The sequence below is a fragment of the Palaemon carinicauda genome, chromosome 1, assembly GCF_036898095.1.
Source record: "Palaemon carinicauda isolate YSFRI2023 chromosome 1, ASM3689809v2, whole genome shotgun sequence".
Lineage (NCBI taxonomy): Eukaryota > Metazoa > Arthropoda > Malacostraca > Decapoda > Palaemonidae > Palaemon > Palaemon carinicauda.
In genome coordinates, this window is record NC_090725.1 from 126,958,556 (window position 1) to 126,971,055 (window position 12,500).

The window sequence follows — 12,500 nt, forward strand, 5'->3', positions numbered from 1 at the left end:
TTCGGGGGACAGAAATATAATACAAATAATGAAAAAGAAAAATACTGAAATGAATTAGCTTATCAGTATTGCCTGTCAACCTAAAACCATGATAATAATAATAATAATAATAATAATAATAATAATAATAATAATAATAATAATAATAATAATAATAATAATAATAATAATAATAATAATAATTATAATAAAAGCACAGAGTTTTCAATAGTGCGCTTATTCATCTATAACATCTCGCAAAGTAAAGGACCAAGAAAATAAAGAAACCGGACTTAAAACGAAATAATAAGCATTATATAAATATGCTACCTTTATTAAACAAAGAGGGAGGAAGCCAAAAGAGAAAAAATTCAATAGAAGTATGCATGGAATGTGAGCTATAAATTAAAAAAAAAATAAAAGTAATAACAAAACCTAAGTTAAAGTTTAAAGATAAGATGACATAAAAAGTAGCAATGAGCATATATTACTTTGCAATAAGATTATAGGTAAAAGTTAGCAAACCTTTCAAACCCTATCCTAGCTAACAAGCTAGATAAGGTCTAGTATGGAAAAATTACTGGAAAAGGTAGCCCTTCAGGCAATGCTGTATGAGACGACAGATTCAACGTAACAATACCAGAGATTGAAAATTGCTTTTAATTTGATTAGGTAAATACTATCATTCTACCTTCTGAACAATTCAAAATGCGTTAACACACCAATTAAGTATTTAGAATAATCAACTCCAGTACTAGCGTACATAAAATAATGAAATTTATTACATTCCAATGAATTAGATCAATACTTGCACCAGTCCCCCCCATATCACATTATAAATTATTCTGAATAAAAAACATAATTTCAATATTGAATTATATTTTTAACGGCGCATATTTTATCGAACAATTTGAAGCACGCCAAGCACATTAATTACCTCCACCAGCCTCATTTACCGTCGTTTGCCTTTACCTTTGAAAGATATCAGAGAGCAATTACACAGTAAAGCCATGTGACAGAATTAATAAGCGAAGGCAACAAATTTACAGTATATTACATTATGCTTTTTACTCAGAAATAAAGTATTCCCATATTGCATAATACATTATTACCCACATTTCAAGTATTTCACTGGAAAGTCAGTTAATCTCATAAAGATTTGATTCTATCATTTTACACACCATGGAAAACCAAATATAGTGAAAATTTATATGTTGAATCACGAGAATATATTGTTGAAATAAACGTGATACTATTATCATTTTTAATTTCTCTCTCTCTCTCTCTCCTCTCTCTCTCTCTCTCTCTCATGTATATATATATATATATGTATATATATATATATATATATGTATATATATATATATATATATACGCATTTATGAATAAACACAAGTGTATACACACACACACACGCAACACACACACACACACACCACATATATATATATATATATATATACATTTATATATATATATGATAAATATATATATACATATATATATACATATATATATATAAACACGGTATATATGTATGTATACAATATATGTATCAAATCTATTATTATTATTATTATTATTATTATTATTATTATTGACAAAACTACAACCCTAGCTGGAAAACCAGGATGGTATGAGCCCATGGGCTCCAACAGCGAACTTAGACCAGTGAAGAAATGACATAAGGAAACAGATTGAATAGTATGCTTGAGTGTACCCTAAAGCAAAAAAAACTACCCAAAGACATTGGAAGGATTGATATTCATTTTCAGTAGTACATTTTCTGCTTTCTTTATTCAAATCTTTTATCCTCTGTTTCAATTTTCCCCATGATTCACTAAATCAAACTATTTCATCTTCTCAAATATTAAGTTGTTAAGGTATTCCTCCTTAATCTTGAATCCTACATTCTCCCAATCTAAATTCTTAGAAACTTCTTCTGGGTATGCTGTGAATAATTTAGGAGAGATAGGGTTTCTCTTTCTAACACCTTTCCTCGATTAGAATTTTCTCATTATCTTTATATAATTCTAGGAGAACTACTTACCTGACAGGTATCTTCAAGTGTTCTAACATAAGTCTCACCTATTCTTTGATTTTGAAGGGCTTTCATTAATACTGAAATTTTGACAGAATTAGAAGCTTTCCCATAGTTTATAAATGTCATACAAAGTGGTTTGTCATACTCTGTTGATTTTTCTTTTAGCTGGTTAAATGCATTGATATACTTGGTTGTTGAATACCCACTTCTAAAGCCTGCCTACTCCTCTACCTGTCTTTCTATTCGGCATAATATAATCTTTGTAAATATCATATGTATTACTAAAAATAAACTTATTGGGCGGTATTTTTTCCGGTCTTTTGTGTTTCCTTTTTTTAATTGATTGATTAATTTGGAGTTTTCTGGTGTCCTGACATCGAAGGTCATTGGCACTGATAATGTATGTTATAAATTAAGAATAAAAGGAAATTCGATTTGAAACCATAGAAACAATGTCCTTTTAAAAGTTAAATAACTTCCAGAAGACTTGCTTCTGAAATAAATGTAAAAATACAACTAACATAGCACAACAGATCCTGACCAAGAATCTTGGCATTTGTGAACTAGTATAAAGCTAAAGTTTTTCAACGCTGTAGGTATAACGCATTCTTGCGGACATTTTGTGTTAAGTTCAGCCTGTTTTACCGCTATGAAATTTCCGCCATCTGTTAGTAGATCAATTATTAGGCCATCTTCTCCTGCTGCTTTGCCTCTTTCCATGCCTTTTAATGCTTTCTTTACTTTTCCCACTGTTATGTTTGGTACAGGCTGAGACGTTTCATTATTTCTATTGGAAAATTTATTTCTTATATGACTATTACCTAGCTTTGTATAGAAATCCTGTGCAATCCATATCACTCCATCTGTTTTGTTGATGATATTTCCATTTTCATTCTTTATAACAAATATCTGATAGCACTTTGCTTCAAATCGTTTTTTCGCAAATTAGATACATTTTCCGTATTTTACTGTTTCCTTGATTATATATATATATATATATACATATGCATATATATATATATTATATATATATATATGCATATATATATATATATATGTGTGTGTATATATATATATATATATATGTATGTGTGTATATATATATATATATATAAATATATATATATATATATATATAACCATATATATACACACATATATATACATATATATATATATATATATACAGTATATATATATATATATATATAACCATATATATACACACATATATATATATATATATATAAATATATTTATATATACATATATATATGTGTGTATATATAGATATAAATATATATATATATATATATACTGTATATATATATATATATATATATATTTATATATGAAATATATATACATATATATATGTATTATATATGATATATATATATATATATATATATTTATATATATATATACATATGTATATATATATATATGTATATATATATATATATATATACATATATGTACATATGTATATATATATTTACATATATATATATATACGTATATATATATATATATATATACGCACACACACACATCATCAACCGTAGCTAGTGTATGTGTGTCGGTATGGTTTGGGTGTTTGTGTGTTCATATCTTTAAGATATAAATATTTATGTTAAAAACTTACACATAACTGTTTACCTATGTGTGTATGTGGGTGAATGAATATTGCTTCTCCTGACTATTTTGATTCCTGGCAAAATATTCCTTATCGTAAATTGGTACCCACATTTAACTTGAAATTTTTTTTTTTCTTTTACAACACAGTTACAAACATTTGATCCACATAGCCTATTCATTGTGACGCCCAAAATGCTCTTCCACTGTCACCTCTAACTTTCTAATTTAAGTATTATCATGTGAAAAGAATTCCTACAGTCACTTCTATCACCATCCTATATCTTTAGTACAATTATATTTCTTTCCAATGCTTTTGAAGTGTTTCCATCATTGTTCTAACCATAGTTGAGCAGTTTATTTTAAACTTTCACTAAAGCATCACGTTTGTGATTCCAACAACTACAAGTTATATTTCATTCTTCGATCCTATGAATTACCATCCTTGACTGAGGCCCATAACTTCCGCTCTCTCTCTCTCTCTCTCTCTCTCTCTCTCTCTCTCTCTCTCTCTGAAAAACATTTAAATTTCACATAATTGAATTTTGCCTCACTTCCATCCACGCTGTTCACCATATTTCCAATCACTCATTCATTTCCAGAGCTACCTATTCATATTCACCTGTAATTTTTCAGATTACACTATTAGCATACTTCCTTGACAACATTTTCTTATTCTATTTTACTGTGTTTACTAATTTTCTTTCCCCTTACGTATAAAAGAGTAACATTTAAGCACAGTTTTTTCCCCAATTTTATTACAATCAAATAAAATTTCATTCTCCAAGAAATATATGCTGTCGTACGCCTCCTTTAATTTGATTTTTTTTTTTACTTTCATTAGATGTGCACAAAGATCTTATATCCTGAACAAAAAAAAAAAAAAAAAAAAAATTTTATCATCCCCATGATATCCACCTTGATATAAGAAAGGTACTTTCTAGACTATTTTTTTTTTTTTTGGCAGATCCCAGAGTTAGAAAGTACTAACATAAGATAGACAAATTACTATTAGATATTCCCTCAAATTTTATTGGTTACACAGCTATCATATCAACTAGTAGGTCTATACTTGTAGTTCCATACATTCTAGATAAATTCACCGCTGTGTAACAGAAGCATTTAGGCCTCTGGATTGCTTTGAAAAATTGCGTCGCTTATAAAGTATTACTGCAACTTCATTTTTTTTTTTTACCAGGAATACACTGCTACCAGGCAGCCATTTATGGACGTCATTACTGAAGAAAAATTTACCTAGGAATTCTGCCAGAACTGTATTGCTTACAGAATACCAATGTCTGAAGGTTGTAAAAATGTCTACGTATCAGAAATATATTATTCATATGACAAGGACATTATATCACTACACTGTTAAAAAACCCGTAATTTCATTGGAAACTCTCCGTAAAAATATACTGTTCTCAGCCGTATTACAGTCAAAATACAGGAGGCCGTAATTTTACCCTGCTTTGTTATTATATTTTACAGGTTGGTGACCGTAATATCACTACTTTACATTAATATATCTGTTTTTAAAACGGCAAATGCATGGCAACATTTATTCCAGAATTCTTACCGTTTTTTTTACTGCCAATTTTTTAACAGTGTACCAAAAACGTCAGAATGTTAGTTGGTTATTTCCTCTCTCCCTAGGAAAGGTCAGAGCAATGTGGATATGGTTGGCTTTATTGATGATGGCCGCGAGTGTGGTTGCTACACTCGGGATCTTCGGCATTGTCCACAGAGAGAGGGCTGGCGAAGCCAACACAAAAGCTTCCTTGGTGGGAAAGACGATACTAATTACCGGGGCTTCTTCAGGTAAGGCACCACGCTCATATCACTTGATACAACATTCTGTTAGTATCTGTCGCACATTCATTCACGATGATAAGCCGATAGTTTGGGGCCTTTTGCTAATTTGGTATGCAATGTTTTTTTTTGTAATCTAGTTAAATAAATCTACGGAATTCTGCTAATAATTTCTTTAATCACTTGATGATGATGATAATACTACTACTATTACTACTAACAATAATTTGAAGATTAAAGTGATGAAATATTTTATGCATTAATCATGGATTACTTTTAGCGTCGTATTTTTTACTCCGTCATCGTAACCTCTAATGCAATTACCGAAAATCTTCTTTATTATTATCGCCTGTGATGGGCCGAGAGAAGGTTGTGAACTCAAAGGCAGTATAAAAGCAACTGAATTAATTTATTGTAGAACACTCTCCTTTATATACAAAACATCAAGGCAACAGGAAATTTCATGTTCGGAAAACAGACAATGTTACAGAGGAGAAACGCTGACAAGTTTATTCTGGTTCTTTTTAGTGCGAGGGAAGAGCGAAGATACAAGCATAATATATACAAAATGAATTATGTACGATCGTGTGACACACGGTTGGTACACGTCCCTGTGTTTGAGACTAAACTAAAATCTTTAAAACGGAATTCAGCTGACCATATTCTTGATTAATATCACAAGTCAAAAGTAAATTATTTGGAATAATCTAAGTGTTATAATCTAATATATATATATATATATATATATATGTATATATATATATATATATATATATATGTATATATATCCTAATAATCATTTCTGTACCCACGTAATTTTATGTCTTAATCACCCAATTTTGATAATCACCATCTTGTGATTATCATAATTATTGTAAACATTAGATTCTTATTGCTCAATAAGGTTTCTACATTATATTAATCAAAGCAATCGTAAATTTTGTTACCTTATGTTCTTTTATCTGGCCGAATGCACTATTTTATTTTTTTCAACCCTGTCCACATCAGCATTGTCATCCTACTTTCCTTCGTCCACCAGGTATTGGCAGAGAAGCCTGTAAGATATTGGCCAAAAGAGGTGCTCGACTCATCCTAGCATGTAGAAGCGTCGCCAGGACCAAAATGTTTGCAGGTAAGTTTTTCTTTATTCTCTGGTCTAACTACTAGTTGTTTTGAGACTCGCTGAGATGCTCCACATTGTAGTCATCTTATCATTTCAAATTATTTCTTTTTTTAAATCATGTACTTCCCATAAATATTATTATCATAATAATATTATTATCATAATAATGATAATATAGCTTTCAATGTAATTATGATGAGCAAGTTGGAGAAAAGGGAAGTGTGAAGGGCATATATAAATCAAAAGTGTGCTATGATTTAAAAACCGCGAAGGAAGGACCAACAAGCTTTTCTAATCCCCTGGTTGGGTCATGGGATAGCAGGGAAAGTTTTAGGGGATATGGAGAGTAGGAAGAAGGAATAACAGTCCAAGTGGTGGGAGGAGAAAATAAAAAGGTTTAGTGCAAGATTATGAAGTGGCAAAGAAAGTTTACTGGAAATGAGGAATAATTGTTCTGTTGAATGAAGATAAATGTTATATAAGTATCTTTTATATAATTTCATAGTTAATATACAATGGATATTGAATGGTGGGATTCTGTGAGCAAGCAAGGCTGGTGACAGAGGGGCTGATGGGGAAAGAACATTGATGGTTGAAGCAAGTAAGAAAGTGCATGAATTCATGGTTTGTTATGGAAAAATTCTATATGGCAATATGGAACTATAAAGAACAAGGGAAGGTATTGTGAGGGAAGCATTGTCTGTGAGGCTGTTAAAAATCTTATGGATGGAGTAATGAGAGAGGTTAGAAAATGAATGTGTATATAGGTACGAATTTTAAGAGGACTCGTCTCCTGTAGGAGGACGAATTTTTTTTTTTTTTTTTTTTTTTTTTTTTTTTGGTAGATTTTCGGTCATTTGAATTAATCCTTTCACCGTTTTCTGGACAAATTATTTTTTAAATTATTATTGCAAGTTGAGCTACGACCCTAGTTGGAAAAGCAGGAAGCTATAAGGCATGGGCTCCAACAGAGAAAAATAGCTCAGTGAGGAGAGGAAACAAGTAAATAAATCAACTACAAAAGAAGTGATTAACAATTAAAATAAAAGGTCTTAAAAAATAACAACACCAAATTAGATCTTTCATATAATAAAAAAAAAAGAAAAAAAAAAAAAGGTAGGGAAGTAAGATTGGAAAGTATTCCCGGATGTACCCTCGAGCAAGAGATCTCTAACCGAAGACAGTGGAAAACCATAGTACAGAGGCTATGGCACTGGTCAATACTACAAAACAATGGTTTATTTTTGGAGAGTCCTTCTCCTAGAAGAGCAGCTTATCGTAGCTAAAGCGTCTCTTCTACTCTTACCAAGAGGAAAGTAGCCACTGAACAATTACAGCACAGTAGTTAACCCCTTGAGTGGAGAAGAATTGTTTGGTAATCTAAGTGTTTGCAGGAGTATGAGCATAGAGAATGTGGAAAGAATAGGCCGGACGATTCGGGGTGTGTGTAGGCAAATATAAAACTGAGCCGTAACCAGAGATATTAATCCAATCATCCAATGTAGAACTGTTTGGCCAGTCAAAGGATCCAATGACTCTCAACGGGTGGCTAGAAATCAACAGCTTCTACAAATAATGTACTGTTTTGAACATTTCTGATGGCAATATCTTAGTTTATTATTTGGTTCCAATGTCTACAATTTAAATGATACCGACAGTAAAACACATATTTTAACTATTTTAATTACAGTTAAAATTTAAGGAATACGCTCATATTGGCAGGAATCTGACATTATATACATACATATATTCGAAAACCAACAAGGCAGACGTACATTAATTAGATTTGTCCATATTAGTAACTCAAGTCTGGAAATAGTACCATGTTCTTCAAATTATATTTGTTGACTATTAATGCAATGAAAATTTTGCCTCAGTTCAATTTTGTAAGTTTGATTGAAAACGCTCACTTTTCGATTTTGTATGAAAACACTAGATTAGACTTTTGAAAATAAAAATAAAAGAAAACGTTGTGTAAACCTTGCCCCAAGTCCCAAATCTATTGTGCATAGCCTAATGAGACATATCACAAAAATGGTGCTTTTGTTCAAACGCCCCCTATAAAGTTGGTAAGCTGCCTGATTATAAGGAAATGACTTGAGTAAAAAACTTTGAGCTTTCGATCATTTATTAAGAGCGATAGGATTTCTGATTATGTAAGACACAAGAAAAAACATCCATATGATCTGAAGCGGATAAAAACAACCAAAAATTTATTATTGAAAAAATTCATAGAATAGAACCTTGTTATACAACCACTTTGCAATATGTTGAGTTTACTATACAACGTTGTTTGATGAGGAAAATATTGTTTTGTTATACCCCGTCATACATAGGTTACGATGATAGAACTCGTATGGGCCTCAGTCCACATTAGATTTCAAACAGTGCACAGCTCTTGCTGTAGCCGTGAATCTTCCACACGATTCTTGTCATTTCAAAAGGATTTTTTTATCTAATATGAAAATACAGAATACAATGAAAATGTTTAGGATCCATTCTTTTTGCTTTAAACCCACTGCCAAAGTTGTTAAACTAAGAAGCCATCTTTTTCATAGATTCTACTTGACTTTCCTTAGTAACTTAGATCTCTACAGTCTAAACTATATGGGGGTTACTCAAAATTTTGCATAAAATTTTATTACGAATATATTTAACATCAGATAAAAAATATCATGTGATGCATCTAATCACCTCTCTAAAATTTATATAACCCATTTTCTTTATTTCAAAGGAAAAACAAAGCTTTTCTCTTTTAAATCTGGAAATTACTAATATAATTTTAATTCCTGTTCACCAGGTAGGCCTACCTCTCTCTCTCTCTCTCTCTCTCTCTCTCTCTCTCTCTCATATATATATATATATATATATAAATATATATATATATATATATATATATAAGCATCATGCAATAAAAATGGGAAAATGCAAAGGCCAAACTTTCTGATTCAGTGCTCTTGCCAACCACCGCAGTGTTTTTCTTATGACCCCATGCAAGGTTACTTGAATATCCAAATATCTTTTGGGTCATTACCCGCGAACTTTTTATATTTCTCTAAATATGATAAGGTATTCGGTCCCTTTCTTTCCCTATTGAAACAGTTCTAGGTCACCAGAGATCACTTTTCATCTAGAACTAAGTCAATAATTTTATCCTCTGGGTCAATAAAAGGTCAGTGGATAAATTGTAAGTCATTGTAAAGGCAATATATATTCATGTGAATTAAAAAGATGTCAGGCAACTATTCCACTGACTTTATCCACCTCCAGGTCACTATCTTCTCGTAACGTCCTTCATCCTGTTCTATATTCATTCCAGATGGAGAGAGAGAGAGAGAGAGAGAGAGAGAGAGAGAGAGAGAGAGAGAATATGTGGGGTGGACGTCAAAACCTTTCGTCCTTGTGATAATTGCACTTACATGAAGATAAGGAAACAAGTCTTACTCTTTTTAACAGTTCCGAGAGAGAGAGAGAGAGAGAGAGAGAGAGAGAGAGAGAGAGACTATTATTCGCATACATATAATGACCCTGCTATGCGCAAATGTACATTTAATCATCGTTCTAAATTTATACTTCAAGGCTAGGAAGAAGCAAGCAGATACCCAATAATAATGATAACAATATTTTACAGTGAATTTTATGTAGTCCTCATGTTCGTGACTATGTATTTGTTGACAAAAATTACAAGTATAAATTTTTTTTACAGCAAAATTAAATTAGGCACGACTACTTCAAATCAACTATCCTAATATTACCTATATTTCCTTTTTATGATCATTATGATATCTTTAAGTGTAAGTAATATAGAAATGACCACACAATAGTATAAACAAATTAACTCTAACAAAGGGATAAATGTAACTAATAGGATGTCGTCTAGCTAGATTAAGCTCCTACACAGCATAAATCTGATTATCTATTCACTTCAAAGCACAGCTTTTGCAACGGTTCTTACAAACAGAAAATATATGCTCCAAGGCGACAGTGTTCTCCCACATACTGTATGTGTTCTTCTGCATTTATGATAATGGATACTTCACATATTGCATATAAATACCCTGGCTCTAGAATTTCAAGTAAATTTATCTGGGAATTAACTTGATTAAGATAATGTCTTCTTTTACTGCGCTGCGGTCAACCAAACAAGTATTTCTACTCCATTACATCCTTCAAATATCATCAAGCATTTGTGGTGTATATGGTAGCTTGAAAATTCCAATACATATGTCTATATCCTCTGCAGTTCTTATCATTTTGTGATTGTTGATTTTCTTATACATACTGTACATACATATATACGCCAGAGGGTGTATGTCGTTCCATTTATTGATTTGCTATTTCTCTCCCTTGATATTTCTTTTCAGTGTATTTTTTTGAAATACGATATTGTTCATCGTCTCTCTTTCTCTCCTACACACATTGAAAAACCTAGACTCTTTCACTGTATGGCTGGCAGGATGATTATCTTCCAGCTACATAACAAAAATTCTATTTTGTCCGGTATTCCTTACTCTCTCTCTCTCTCTCTCTCTCTCTCTCTCTCTCTCTCTCATCCCTGAATTCATCTCGATTCTCTATCACTATCATCTTTATCATTTTTTCCTTTCACTCCGTCGTCCTCGTCACATGTACGCTGAAGATGATCTACGATCGATGACTGGAAACGAGGACATCCTTGTGATGGAGCTGGACACTTCTTCGCTCGTCTCCGTCAGGAGATTTGCTGATAAGTTTCTGAATAGAGAACGAAGGTAGAGTATCGTCATTCTTTTCTTTTTTTTTTCTGCTCTTTACTGTAGATTATTTATAAATGCCAGAGAGGAAAAAGAAAAATAGATGCGTTAGAGCTAGAATGATTTCTAGACCAGACCCTTGTAATGTCAAACTAGATGTTTTAAGGGCAAGAGCTGCCTTTGATTAAAAACATTTGAGCTGAATTACTCACACGTACACACACACACACCCACACAAACACACACACACACACACACACCCACACAAACACACACACACACACACACACACACACATATATATATATATATATGTATATATATATATATATATATATATATGTATATGCACGTGTGTGTGTATGTTGAGCCAGCTTTTCTTTATTAAAGGCACCCTTGGATATTTATTGTAAGTGAAGTAAAGAATGCTAATAGTCTAATAGACAATATCAAATCTACTTCAAGGTAACCATGTGATGATGTTGTAAGTACTTTTGGGCAAATATTTTCGAAACTTCTGAGACTTGTAATAAGTGGGTCCCGAATTTGCGTTGCTCTTACGGTACGATAAATTTACACAGCTTAACTGGGTTTATGAACTAAGACTGACTATTTGGGAGATTCCATAGGCCTACCTGTTAGTATTATCAACAGCCATTGCCTTTGATAGAAAGTTGACTGTGCGAGAAGGCAAGGGCCCGTTGCTTTCTCTGCCACTTATGGAAGATTTTCAAATCCTTACACCCTAACCTTAAATAATATTTGAGAATAGAGTAAATAAATTCTTCTTCATCCAAGGGGTTAACCACTGTACTGTAATTGTTCAGTGGCTACTTTCCTCTTGGTAAGGGTAGAAGAGACTCTTTAGCTATGGTAAGCAGCTCTTCTAGGAGAAGGACACTCCAAAATCAAACCATTGTTCTCTAGTTTTGGGTAGTGCTATAGCCTCTGTACCATGGTCTTCCACTGTCTTGGGTTAGAGTTCTCTTGCTTGAGGGTACAATCGGGCACACTATTCTATCTCGCTTCTCTTCCTCTTTTTTTTGTTAAAGTTTTCATAGTTTATATAGGAAATATCTATCTAAATGTCATTGTTCTTAAAATATATTATTTTTCCTTGTTTCCTTCCCTCATTGGGCTATTTTCCCAGTTGGGGCCCCTGGGCTTATAGCAT

General features: G+C 32.0%; 1 protein-coding gene across 3 annotated transcripts in view; it reads left to right on the plus strand.

Moving 5' to 3' along the window:
- LOC137643027 (retinol dehydrogenase 13-like) overlaps positions 1-12,500 on the plus strand; it is an 87,389-nt gene that overhangs the window by 39,396 nt on the left and 35,493 nt on the right. The window contains exons 2-5 of one of the 3 annotated variants that reach the window (XM_068375882.1): positions 4,860-4,965; positions 5,315-5,479; positions 6,510-6,602; positions 11,233-11,344. In XM_068375882.1, coding sequence (XP_068231983.1) covers positions 4,956-4,965; positions 5,315-5,479; positions 6,510-6,602; positions 11,233-11,344 — 380 coding nt within the window. In that variant the 5' untranslated portion in view covers positions 4,860-4,955. The remainder of the gene's footprint in view (positions 1-4,859; positions 4,966-5,314; positions 5,480-6,509; positions 6,603-11,232; positions 11,345-12,500) is intronic. The other 2 variants (XM_068375889.1, XM_068375897.1) reach the window with 2 other exon arrangements.